General features: G+C 53.1%; 3 protein-coding genes across 3 annotated transcripts in view; 1 reads left to right on the top strand and 2 right to left on the bottom strand.

The window, feature by feature from the left end:
* The window catches only part of CLEC17A (C-type lectin domain family 17, member A), a 24,670-nt gene extending 18,670 nt beyond the window's left edge, over positions 1-6,000 (bottom strand). The window contains exon 1 of the mRNA XM_008566050.1: positions 5,817-6,000. Coding sequence (XP_008564272.1) covers positions 5,817-6,000 — 184 coding nt within the window. The remainder of the gene's footprint in view (positions 1-5,816) is intronic.
* On the top strand, positions 5,927-11,374 carry NDUFB7 (NADH dehydrogenase (ubiquinone) 1 beta subcomplex, 7, 18kDa). Its single transcript, XM_008566036.1, has 3 exons — positions 5,927-6,110; positions 10,552-10,720; positions 11,178-11,374. Exons 1-3 carry the CDS (start codon positions 5,999-6,001, stop codon positions 11,308-11,310), a joined length of 414 nt encoding a protein of 137 aa, XP_008564258.1. The 5' UTR covers positions 5,927-5,998; the 3' UTR covers positions 11,311-11,374.
* A 96-nt stretch (positions 11,375-11,470) lies between these two features.
* Positions 11,471-12,759, bottom strand: part of TECR (trans-2,3-enoyl-CoA reductase) — a 31,537-nt gene continuing 30,248 nt past the window's right edge. The window contains exons 7-12 of the mRNA XM_008566049.1: positions 12,644-12,720; positions 12,514-12,557; positions 12,384-12,441; positions 12,209-12,297; positions 11,809-11,854; positions 11,471-11,723 (exon numbers count right to left, since the gene is read on the bottom strand). Coding sequence (XP_008564271.1) covers positions 11,596-11,723; positions 11,809-11,854; positions 12,209-12,297; positions 12,384-12,441; positions 12,514-12,557; positions 12,644-12,720 — 442 coding nt within the window. The 3' untranslated portion in view covers positions 11,471-11,595. The remainder of the gene's footprint in view (positions 11,724-11,808; positions 11,855-12,208; positions 12,298-12,383; positions 12,442-12,513; positions 12,558-12,643; positions 12,721-12,759) is intronic.

Genomic DNA, 12,759 nt, shown 5'->3' with positions numbered 1-12,759 from the left:
TGGGCCTGGGGTAGGTTAATACAATAAAGGCTAGGTGGTGTCATTGTATGCAGGAGAGGGCTACATGGCCAATGCCATCCCTCAGGACCTGGCGCACAGTAGGTATTCAGGAACTGGTAGTGGAATCCAGCCCCATCAACTGAGTATAACACAAGTCTATGGGCTCAGGCTCACTCCAGCTTTGCCTTGTTCTTGCTGTGTGACTTCAGGAGACTAGAACAACGTCTCTGAGCATTGATCTACCGATATGTCAAATGGGGATTCCTTTGTCCATTCATCCACTCGACAGATATGTACTAACTACCAACTATGTGTTCAGGCTCTGTTCTGGGGACTAGGGATACACTGGGAAACAAATAAACAAAAAAAAAAATCTCTACCCTTGGGAACAGGGAGAAAGACAGTGAATGAAATAAGTCAAACCTATTAGAAGTTGTGTTAGAAAGCCGTGAGTAGAAAAGGAAGAAAGGACTGGCCGATTAGCTCAATTGGTTAGAACATGGGGACGATAACACCAAGGTCAAGGGTTCAGATCCCCTTACCGGAAAACCACCAAAAAAAAAAGAGAGAGAGAAAAGGGGAATCAGATATACGTGGGAGGTTGCAATAAAAAGGAGGATCACAGAATAGAAATCATGCAAAGTACGTTCTCCAACCCTGACCAAATTAACTAGAAATTAACAAAAATGATATCTGGAAAATCTCTAAATACTTGGAAATTAGATAACACCCATGGGCCAAAGAGGAAGTCAAAAAAGAAATGTAAAATATCTCGAACTGAATAAAAGTGAAAGCCTCTCACCATATGTGGGTTGTAGCTAAAGCCACACTGAGAAGAAAATGTACACAAACAGTCCCCCTCGTATGACGGTTTGATCACGAGGGTAAACAACTGGTACTCTGCAGTGCGCTATGTTGCCAGATGACTTTGCCCAAATGTAGGGTAAGGTAAGCGTTCTGAGCATATTTAAGGTGGGCTAGGCTAAGCTATGGCATTCGGTAGCTTAGGTGCATTAAATGCATTTTCGACTTATGACTTGTGCACCTTAAGATGGTGTGGCCCCATCATAAGACAAACAACATGTGTACCATTAAATGCTTACATGTTGAAAAGCGGTCAGAAAAGGGCTTACTGGAAAGATGACATTTGACATGGATCGGAGGAGGCTGGGGGAGGTCACGTGGATATCAGAAGGAACAGCATTTAAGGTCATGCAAAGGCCCCGAGGGGACCAGCAGGAAGTCTTGGGTCCAACATCACCTTCTCATCTAAAATGGCCCTATTTAAAATTCCACGCCAGAGGGCCGGCCTGTGGCTCACTCGGGAGAGCGTGGTGCTGACGACACCAAGTCAAGGGTTAAGATCCCCTTACTGGGGCCGGCCCGTGGCTCACTCGGGAGAGTGTGGTGTTGATAACACCAAGGCCCCGGGTTCGGATCCCACATAGGGATGGCCGGTTCGCTCACTGGCTGAGCGTGGTGCTGACAACACCAAGTCAAGGGTTAAGATCCCCTTACTGGGGCCGGCCCGTGGCTCACTCGGGAGAGTGTGGTGTTGATAACACCAAGGCCCCGGGTTCGGATCCCACATAGGGATGGCCGGTTCGCTCACTGGCTGAGCGTGGTGCTGACAACACCAAGTCAAGGGTTAAGATCCCCTTACTGGGGCCGGCCCGTGGCTCACTCGGGAGAGTGTGGTGTTGATAACACCAAGGCCCCGGGTTCGGATCCCACATAGGGATGGCCGGTTCGCTCACTGGCTGAGCGTGGTGCTGACAACACCAAGTCAAGGGTTAAGATCCCCTTACTGGGGCCGGCCCGTGGCTCACTCGGGAGAGTGTGGTGTTGATAACACCAAGGCCCCGGGTTCGGATCCCACATAGGGATGGCCGGTTCGCTCACTGGCTGAGCGTGGTGCTGACAACACCAAGTCAAGGGTTAAGATCCCCTTACCGGTCATCTTTAAAAAAAAAAAAAAAAAAGATCCCCTTACTGGTCAGCTTTTAAAATTAATTAATTAATTAATTAATTAATTTAATAATATAAAATTCCAGACCAGCCCTTCTCATAACCTCCATCGTTATTTTTCTCCTTGGTCATTATCAACAGCTCACAATCCACAAAACTCACTTCTTTACCTTATTTACTGCCTGTTCCCCCCACCTCCCCTCTCCCGCCCCCATTAGCAGCTCAGCTCCACCAGAGCGGGATCTGTGTCTGTCTTGTTCACTGCTTGTGCCTGGCACATGGTAGGTGTTCAATGAATGTTTGTTGAATGAATGAGTGAGTGGCTGCCCTGCCTGCCAAGCCTCCAGGCTGACATGTCCTTCCAACACCAGCCAGCCATGCAGACAGCAGCCATCCCAGTGTGTCCTTAACACTCCGCCTGATTAGAGGTGAGTGTTCTGTGTGCCCCATACACGGAAGCAAGGTCTTCCCCAGGGGGTTTCTGGTGATGGTTCACTGACCTTGTTTTTCCTCCTTCCCTAGAGCTGAACTACGCAGAGCATCCGATCTCCCATCCAGCAGACCATGGCGAGGCACAGACGCCACCCAGAATTTCCTTTCTAGCCCCCAACACCACATGGGGCCCCTGAGGCTCCTCTGCCCACACAATGCTAAGGCAGCCCCTGCTTGGTGCACATCAGATGGGGCAGGATGGGAGGGTGAGGGAAGGAGGAAGGAGGGGAGGGTGGGGAGCTGTGAGCAACGAACCAAGCACCCAGGCTGCAGGGAGTGGGTGGGAGACACAGGAAGTTGTCCTTGTCGGATGGTTGACAGAGAAAAAAACAAGAAAAGTATGGACATGGGTGACCGGGGCCCGGCCTCCTCTTCACCCCTGCACATGCTACCTAATGTCATCGTCACCCTAATAACATCCCCTCTAGGTCCCCAACTCTGAGAAAGGTCACGCCATTTGAGTCCTGGAACTTAGGATAGAATGGGCCACTGGTGTCCCCTCCCCTGCATCATCCCTGGCTTGAGACCCCTTCAGCCTCTAGTGAAATGAGTGGTCACAGTGTCCACCTTTATTTGGCCTTCTAGTTGGAGAGTGTGACCTGGATGAAAGCAATAATAATGAGCATGTATTGCGCACCTACTGGATGCCAGGCAGTGAGTGCTTTTGATGTAACCATCTGACTGATTCCTCTAAACCTCCGTATTCATTTAGTTATTTGTTTATTTGGTGCAGGAATACGGCAGTGAACAAGACAGAAAAATTCACTGCTTCACTTCCACTTCTGGGTATATACCCAGAGCAATGGAAATCATCATGTCGAAGGGATACCAGCATCCCCATGTTCTCACAGCTCTGTTTACAATAGCCAAGACATGGAACCAACCTAAATGCCCATCAAAGGATGATTGGATAAGGAAACTGTGGTATATGTACACCATGGAATACTACTCTACCATAAAAATAGAGTGAAATTCTCCCATTTGCAACAACATGGACAAGCCTGGAGAAAGTTATGTTGAGTGAAATAAGCAAAGCACAGAGGGATAAGTACCACATGTTCTCACTCATATGTGGGAGCTAAGAGAGAAAGAAGGAAGGAAAGAAAGACCACAGTGGTACATTGGACTTACAAAGGGAGAGAACATTCCTTGGGCTACAAAGTGGAGTGGGGGGGGGTAGGGGAAGGGAGAAGGAGGTTGGGGATAATTGGGTGGGGGACACGGGGTACAGATGCAATTTGTGGTAACGGGTATGCTGTCAGTATGAATCTGGCCTTCATATCATGGGCACGAGGAGTGACAATCAGCTTTGTATCTCATGAATATTCATAATAAAAATTAATTAATTAATTTTTTAAAAATTCACTGCCTTGCAGAGCTGACCTGTGAGAGGAGAGACCCACCATAAACGAGATAAGTTAAATGGATCATGGCTTAGATAGGGCTAAGTGCTAAGGAGAAAAATAAATCCGGGAAGAGAGTAGGGACTTTTGAAAGGGAGCCCTGGCGGGGAACATTAGGAGGTAATTATTACTGATCCCATTTACAGATGAGTAAACTGAGTCTCCAAGAGGTGAAGTCATTCCAGAGGTCAGACAGGAAGAGCGAGCTGAGACTGTAACAGCATTGACCTCTGGGTAAGCAGCTGAAGGAAGGGGAAGATGAAGGAAGGGGAAGGAGAGACATCCAGGGCAGGACAGGGATGCCTGACACAGCTGCGCAGTTTGTGCACTGCACAACTCCAGGAATGCCATTCTCAGAGACTACAATGTGAATGCTGCCCCCTGGAGTCAGGAAGGACACAAAGATCACAAACCTATGCAGTGGCCTGGCGACAGAGACAAGTCACGGTTAGCCCTGAAAAACAAGTCTCTGTAGCTAATTTTCTATTTCCTGTAGCTTGCTTTTTTCACTTATATCTCAGCCACTTCCCCGTGTCAGCATATGAAGATCTAGCTCAGCAATTCTCCCAAGGGTGGTGTCTAGACATCACCATCACCTGGGAACTTGTTAGAAATGCAGATCCTGAGGCCCCATCCCAGACCTCCTGGATCACAGACTTTCAGGCCAGGTCCAGCCTTTACTCCACATGGAGCTGTTTTCAGCAGAGAAATGACATGATCTGATTTCATTTTGACAGGGGCACCCTGAGGGCTGGCGAGAGATTAGGTAAAGGGAGGACAGGAAGTGGGTTACTGCAGTCATGCTGGTGAGAGGTGACAGGTTCTTGGGACAGGGATGGTGGCCATGGAGGGGGTGGGAAAGTTTCCTTACCCATGTTCATGATAAATTTCAATAGTGGAGTCAAGGGAATTTGCCAATGAATCCACATGCCTGGAATGAGAGAAAGCATTGCCTGAGGTGGGAAGGTGGAGGAAAAACAAAGGTGTATTAGTCTGTTTCTGTTGCTTATAACAGAAATACCTGAAACTGGGTGATTTGCAAGAAAACAAAATTTATTGCTTACAGTTTCTGAGCTGGGAACTCCAAAGTCCAGGGAATGCACCTGGTCAGGGTCTTGGTAGTGGCAACACTGACCCAGGTGTCTCACATGGCAGAAAATGGAGGAGCAGAGAGAGACTAACCTCTCGTGCTCTTCTTTTTACGGCCCTCAGAACCACGCCCCTGACCACCATTATTAATCTGTTCACTATAGCATGATTTAGAGTAATTAGAGAGGGGAGGAGGAGAGAGCGGGGTATGGGGAGAGATTGGACAAGGGGCATGAAGAGTAATTACGATTTGTAGCAATATATATGCTAGTAATATTGATTTGATCAATATATCTGAATGTCGAACCCCAAAAATATGTCTAATCAATTTTGATTCAACAAATAAAATAAACTTAATAAATAAATAAAACAAAATTTCAGCTTTAAGTAGTTTTTATAACTAACTTTTCTTTAAATGTAATTAATCAAAATAATTTTATTAAAAACTATGGGCCGGCCCGGTGGCGCACTCGGTAGAGTGAGGCGCTTGAGAGCGCGGCGGCGCTCCCGCCGAGGGTTCAGATCCCATATAGAGACCAGGCCACTCACTGGTTGAGCGCAGTAGGGGCGTGACACTGAGGGTTGTGATCCCATTACTGGTCACGAAAAAAGACAAAAAGGAAAAAAAAAATTATAATATGCTCTAATTATATAATCAGTATTGTGTAGTTTTTTAAAAAGAAAATCGAATGTCTTAGGAAAAACATTTTTTTGAATGATATGAGAAACAATTTTTATTTGTGCTCCAGCCTCAGAATACCAGGAGCGTCCTGGAGAGGGTTGGGCTCACATCGTCCCCTTCAGAGACCCGCCCCCGCTCTGGCGTCCAACCACATCCCTGGAGGAGGAACAGCACCTGCCGACCCGCCTCAACCTGACCACCAGGTGGGGCAATCTGGACCGGAAGTTCTCTGGCGTCATTCATCTCTATGATCCTCCCAGCGGCCTGAGCGATCCGGAAGCCGTGGCTGGCGCAGGGGGCAGTGCTTCCGGGTGAGAGTGAGGTGACCTCCCTGCTGCCGAAGGAATCAACGGCGACAACCACCATGGGGGCGCACCTGGTCCGGCGCTACCTGGGCGATGCCTCGGTGGAGCCCGACCCCCTGCGGATGCCCACCTTCCCGCCCGACTACGGCTTCCCCGAGCGCAAGCCGCGCGGTGAGGCCCAGTGCGCAGGCGCGGCCGGCGGGTGTGGGGCGCGGGCGCCCGAACCCCCAACCCCGGAGTCCTTAGGGCTGAGCCTGAGCGTCACGCATGGTGTCGGGCTCGGCTCTGGCCTGGAGGCGTCCACAGGATACGCGTGACCTTTTGAGTGCGGAGGCCTTCTAGGCATAAGGCATGGCTTGAGCAAAACTCTGGGGACAAAAGGGGCGACAAGAGGGGGGGTGGGAGGAGCGGGAATGAATGAGACGCTCAGAGCTGGACTTAGTCCTGGGGGTAGAGGGGAGCCGCGGGAGGGTTTATCGTGGAAGGGACACGTTCACCGTTTCCCTGTCCAGATGTCACTGCTGTTTTTAGGTGTGCACAAGAAAACGAGGCGCTCACGCGCGCATCCCGTTCTGCGCGTTGCATTTTTTTATGTCGTGATATCACAGGCATCGAGCGCCAACTCTAGGCCAAGTCCCACGCTGGGCACCGCGGATACAGCAGGGGACTGGAGGGATGCAGGCGCTGTCTTTAGCCCAGTAGGGGAGGTAGTGGAACCGGGCACATCCTAGGGACAGCACCTGGGGGTTGTCTTCCAGGAGGCAGTGGCTGGAAGCACAGACTCGGAGAAGGCAGCGCCCAGTGCTCCCAAGCAGAGGAAGCACACAGTCAGATTTGCTTTGTCAAAATGTGGCGCCGGCTGCTGGGTGGACGATGAAATGACTTGGAGACAGGGAGACCTCTAAGCAGTGGATGTGCAAAGAGGTCTGGATGTGAGAGAGTGTTAGGAGGGCGTATCATCACTCCAGCGTCCCGTCTCCAGCTCGTCCTTCAGCTCCGTATGAACCAGCAGTCCATTGCCCTCCCCCCTACCACAGTAACCCTTACCGCTGTCCTTCGCACCCTGCTTTGCCCACGGTCAGCTTTGCAAACACCAGCAATCCCCTGCTTCTCTCTCTTGCTTGGCTAAACCAAAACCCTGGTTAACCCCACCTCTACCCCCGCCCCTTGGCGCCTATCCCTGGGCAGCTGGTGACAACTCTGCTGACTGGTCTAACGATTGCTTCCCCAGTTGACCCTTCGTGCTGTCCAGCCTTCCTATCACAGTCGGCCCTCCTATCTGCAGGTTCTACTTCGGCGGATCCAACCAACCGCAGATCGAAAATATTGGCGGAGGGGGAGGGTGGAAATAACGAAAAGTAGCAATACAGCAATAAGAAATAATACACATTGAAAACTATACAGTATAACAACTATTTATGTAGCATTCACATTGTGCTAGGGTTTTTTTTGTTTGTTTGTTTTTTGTTTTTTGTTTTCTAAAAGATGACCGGTAAGGGGATCTTAATCCTTGACTTGATGTTGTCAGCACCACGCTCTCCCAAGTGAGCTAACCGGCCATCCGTATATGGGATCCAAACCCATGGCCTTGGTGTTATCAGCACCACATTCTCCCAAGTAAGCCACGGGCCGGCCCCCTGTGCTAGGTATTATAAATGATCTAGAGATGGTTTAAAGTATACAGGAGGAGGGCTGGCCGGTTAGCTCAGTTAGTAGAACCTGGTGTTGATAACAAGGTCAAGGGTTCGGATCCCCATGCCCACCAACCACCAAAAATAATAATAATAATAATAATAAAAGTATATAGGAGGATGTGCATAGGTTATACACAAACACTATGCAATTTTGAGTAAGGGACTTGAGCATCCATGGAGTTTGGTATCCAAGGGGGTCCTGGAACCAATCCTCCTTGGATACCGAGGGGCAACTGTACATTCCCTGGTCTTCCACCCTCCCTTATAGACCACTGTCCCAGGCCTCCTCTCTTCTTCACACCCCCTTTCAGCCAGTCACTCTGCATCTTCTTATTAAGAAAACGGAAGCAGCCAAAAAAGAGCTCTCTAGGGCTCCCTGTCCCTCCCCACCCCCACCCTTCCTTCACACCTTTAGGCTCCTCCTTCTCACCTGTTATTCCAGGTTGATCTGCCCCCTGCTCTAGCGAAGCCACTGATGTGGGTGAACCCCCTTGTACTCTCTCTCCATCCCATCTTCTCAGCTACCCGAGGACTCTGCTCCAACTGTTCTCCCTCTCTCTTGCAACATCAGTTTTCCCATGGCCATGCACACACACTGTTACTTCTATCAGTTTAAAATCCCCTCCTGGCTCCACCTCCCCCTCCAGCTGTCCCTCTGCCACCTCACTGAAAGAGCTCTTATTAAGCCTCCCCCCATCTATATTGCTAAACCCCACTGTCACGCCTCACTTCCTATCCTCAAGGCAGTATCAGGCACAGCTGTCACCTCCTGGAAGCCCCTCCTCACCTGGCTTCCAGGACTTCACCTCGGGCTCTTATTAAGCCTCCCCCCATCTATATTGCTAAACCCCACTGTCACGCCTCACTTCCTATCCTCAAGGCAGCATCAGGCACAGCTGTCACCTCCTGGAAGCCCCTCCTCACCTGGCTTCCAGGACTTCACCTCGCTGGGGGCTCCTCCACTGATACTTCAGCATCTGCCTTTTGGACTCACTCCTTCCCTCCTCTATCCACCACTCACTCCCTGGGGGTCTCTGCTATCTGCTGGCTTGCAAGTGCCTTCTGCATGCCAATGCTCCCAAGTTTTTCTCTTCATCTGGGCCTTGCCCCTGAACTCCAGGCTCATAGATCCCATTTCCAGCTCAACGTCTCCACGCGATGTTAACAAGCATCTAGCCCTCAGCAAGTCAAAAGCAGGACTCTTAACCACCCCCATCAGGACTGCCCCTCCTTCTGTCTTCCCTGTCCCAGTTACTGGCATCTACATCCTTCCCTGTGCTCAGGCCAAAATCCTGGGGCGTCCTGACGCCTGTTCTCTCACCTCAAGGCCTCTGCACCTGTCATTCTACCTGGAATGCTCCTCCCCTTCCTCATGGTCCCAGCACTCCCTCCCTCTCCCTTTATTTTTCTCCCCGAATACTTACCACTGCCAGACGTTCTGCCACCCTCTAGGTTCTACCTGTTTGTTCTGTGTCTTCCTCCAAGAGCAGGGATACTTGTCTGTCATGTTCCCTGCTGTCGCCCCACTACCTGGCACACAGTAGATTCTCTGGCTGCAGCTGGCTGATTATGAGTTTGAGACGAGTTGGAGGGGAGTCTATGTTGCTGATGGGAGCTCCAGGTGCCAGTGGGGCCACGAAGACATGGGAACCATCAGGGGCTGCGGTGGATGCCCAAGCCTGGGACTCAGATGAGGTGTGGGGGGAGGGAGCAAGTTGGGCTCATGCCATATTGGGTGGCCACCAAAGTCATGGATAAGAAAGCAGAGAGTTCTTAGGAAGCCAGAGCTTAATGTTTGGGCAGCCGTGAGAGATGGGAGGAAACCTGGGGAAGGTGTGCGGGAGGAGCCGCGGGAAGAAAAGGAAGGAAGCGGGCGAGAGGCTGAGGAAGCCTGGTGTCCCGCATGTTGGGTGGTCCCATGAGAGCCGTGTCTGGGCAGTGGTGGGTGGGGTAGAAGCTGGAAGAGAAGGGGATGCAGGAGCAGGAGATGAGGACCTGGGCCTGAGTGGGACACAATAATCGCGGCGGGAAGCAGAGGGGAGAGAAGCCAGCCCGAGGAGGATTGCAGGTGAGACATGAGCACATTTTGATGGGGATGGGAAGGAAGGAGCTAGGACTAGGGAAGATGGCAGGAGTCGGGGAGAGGCAGGTCCCTGGGGATGCAGGAAGGCTGGGTCCTGCCAGGCTGAGAGGACAGTGAGCTGGGTGGGGATGGTTGCTGAGCTGCAGCCAGGGAAGGAACGCAGGATCGCCGCCTGCAGTGGACACAAGCCGGGGTGTGTTCGGTCTCTTGCAGGTTCATTTGTCCTGGGTCGGGTTTTGCTAGGTGGGCGGGGTACTGGGACCAAGGGCTAGTCCAGCTGTCTTCTGAGGCATGTGCCTAAGCGCTTTACCTGTGCTATGAGCTATTAGTACTCAGGTGACTTCCAAGCTGGGAACTGTTAGTCCATTCTGTAAGGAAGGAAGCCCAGGCTGAGAGGCCGTACCACCCGCCAGTGCAGAGCTGGGACTCAGGCCTGGCAGCCCAGCCCCACACTGGGGAGGGGTGAGGGAGGTGCTGGCAGAGGGTGGCTTCTGAGTGTGGGCTCTGCGGAGGGGGGCTGTGTGGAGAGTCACCGTGGAGTGAGGGGAGCACTGGGGGAGGGGAGCAAGTCTGTGGAGGTGCCCCAGGGGTGATGAGGAGCCACTCTTCTCTTGCCTGGGTCTGCCTATGTGCAAATTAGAAAAAGGGCCCCTAGAGGACAGCCACAATCTACTGCCATTTGGTGCCAAGTTGTCAATGGGAGACACCTGAGATGTGGTTCCCAGGTGCCACATGTCAGCCCACTGGGGATCCCTGGAACTGGGGAAGGGGGACTACCCTCTGGTAGTTAGGCCCCAGCCAGCCCACCCTGGCTGAGCCCTGCCTGCCCCTGCAGAGATGGTGGCCACACAGCAGCAGATGGACGACGCGCAGCTGAGGCTCCAGCAGCGGGACTACTGCGCCCACTACCTCATCCGGCTGCTCAAGTGCAAGCGTGACAGCTTCCCCAACTTCCTGGGCTGCAAGCATGAGCAGCACGACTGGGACTACTGCGAGCACCTCGAGTGAGCCCCAGACCCGCCCCAAGGCTCTGGCCCAGAGGCCAAGGACAATGAACTGGGGTTTCTAGCCTGGCCTCACCTTAGACCAAAAGAGGAATCTTAAAGGGTCTGTTGGGTGGGGATGGAGGAGTCTGGGTGGGACAGGTGGCTGAAGCCACCCAGGTGAGAGGTCAAGCCAGCCTCCCAGTGGGAGGCCCCGCCCCAGAGAGAAGCCTTCAACGCCAGCCCGGGGCTCACTGGTGTCCACCAAGGAGGCAAAGGGTTGAGTCAGACCAAACCAGCCAGCACCTGCTTGCGGGTGCCCCAGAGAGAAACCACAGGGACACAGGTCTTTCCTACTTGGAGGCCTCCCCCAGAGTGCTCTGGGACATCTGCTCCAGTGCTATCCACTTCCCAGGGCTATAGGAGGGCCATGTCCTGGCCAGGGAGCCTGACAACCCTCCTTGTTCTCTGCCCCCAGCTATGTGATGCGCATGAAGGAGTATGAAAGGGAGCGGCGGCTGCTCCAGCGGAAGAAGCGGAGGGAGCAGAGGGAAGCAGAGGTGGCCAGAGGCCAGGAGTCCGCACAGTTGAGTCCCGACGCAGTCCTGTAAATGGTCCACTCACCACACTGTGGACCAGTTAAAGAAATAAAAGCCTCCAGGCTCCTTAGCCCAAGCCTTACCTCTTACTGCACTGCTGGGAGGGTGTGGAAGGTGCCAAGGGCAGAGTAGTGGTCCCCCAAGCCCACAAAAGAAACACACGGAGCATGAGTCCAACTGGGACAGGCAGGTTTTATTCCAGGTGCTGGAGAGCTCTGGCCCCCACTCCTCCCCAGGACAGCACTGGGGTGGGAGAATGAGAGGCTGGCTTGGCTGAGCCCAGGTGGAGTGAGCAGCTCAGAGCAGGAACGGGATGATGGGCATGCGCAGGGGCGGGTAGTCACGGAACTCCTTCAGGTAGCTGCGGTGCTTGCCCTTGGCCCAGATGGTCATCTGGGTGAAGCCCACCAGGGAGAAGAGGGCCACTGTGGGGCAGAGCAGGGGGTGTCAGGGATGGGCTGCACAGCCTGGATGGACAGGGCCCCACTGAGGGAGGGGCAGTAGGCTCACCTGGGAGACACTGTGTCATGATGGCAAAGCCAATCCAAGACCCCACCTGTGGGCAGAGCAGGCAGCAAAAAGAATGGGCAGGGCTAGGCAGCGCCAGCTGTTTGTCCAGGCCTCGCCCACCCCTGTGCATATGGCTGCCCAGGATTCAGCCAGCCACCTCCCCCCACCCCTACTTTCTGAGTGAAGGAGTGGGAACCAAAACCCAATGCTACAGGTACCCTAAATGGAGGGTGATACTATATGACAGAGCTGCCCCTCAACCACCGATGCCTCCCAACCCCAGAGAGCCACAGTCTCCATCTCCAAATGCTCCAAGCTCAAACTACAAAAACAGGTGCTGAGCTAGGTGCCCCCTCCACATGGGACCCCAAGTCCCAGGGCTGCCCTGATCTCCCCTCACCTCATAAGTGTAGTTGGGGCAGGACACCAGCAGAAACAGCCACGTGAAGGGGTTCTTGGTGGGATACGGGATCTTCCTGGTCTTGGACCCTGGCAGGCATGGCAGGAGGGAAGAGTTAGACGCCTTCACCCAGCTGCCCAGCCCACAGCTATCCAGCCCCCAGCAGGCCACTCACCTGCGGGTCGCAAGTCCCGCAGGGCCATGTGGATGGAGAAGTTGCCAAGCTGGCAGATCTGTCAGAGGAGCAGGATCAGCCCAGAGCCCCCTGGGCTCCCCCGACACCATCACCTCCCCAGCCTCCTTACCACAAAGATGGCGAGGGCCAGTTTAACCTGCTGGGCTCCATAGGCTGAAGAGGAAGCAGGGAGAAGCCATGAGGGGAGAGCCCGGTGGGGGTGGGGACTCGCGGCGGGAGCATGGTCTGAGGGCACTTACTGGGGGGCGTGTAGAGAGGGTGGTTGATGTAGTAGGCCATCCACGCGGCAAAGCCCCAGTAGTAGGTGCAGTTCTGCAAGGGAGCGGGACGAGTGGCAGGTGGGCCAGCGCGGGGG

The sequence above is a fragment of the Galeopterus variegatus genome, unplaced genomic scaffold (genome assembly GCF_000696425.1).
Source record: "Galeopterus variegatus unplaced genomic scaffold, G_variegatus-3.0.2 Scaffold218, whole genome shotgun sequence".
Classification (NCBI taxonomy): Eukaryota; Metazoa; Chordata; class Mammalia; order Dermoptera; family Cynocephalidae; genus Galeopterus; species Galeopterus variegatus.
The sequence above is the reverse complement of the archived record's forward strand: the minus strand, read 5'-3'. Positions and strand labels throughout refer to the sequence as shown.

Excerpts from the sequence above, each read along its gene's own strand:
- NDUFB7 (XM_008566036.1), top strand. The coding sequence starts at position 5,999 with ATGGGGGCGCACCTGGTCCGGCGCTACCTGGGCGATGCCTCGGTGGAG. Across the intron at positions 6,111-10,551 it reads CCCCGAGCGCAAGCCGCGCG|AGATGGTGGCCACACAGCAG; the intron begins GTGAGGCCCAGT and ends CTGCCCCTGCAG. Across the intron at positions 10,721-11,177 it reads GACTACTGCGAGCACCTCGA|CTATGTGATGCGCATGAAGG; the intron begins GTGAGCCCCAGA and ends CTCTGCCCCCAG.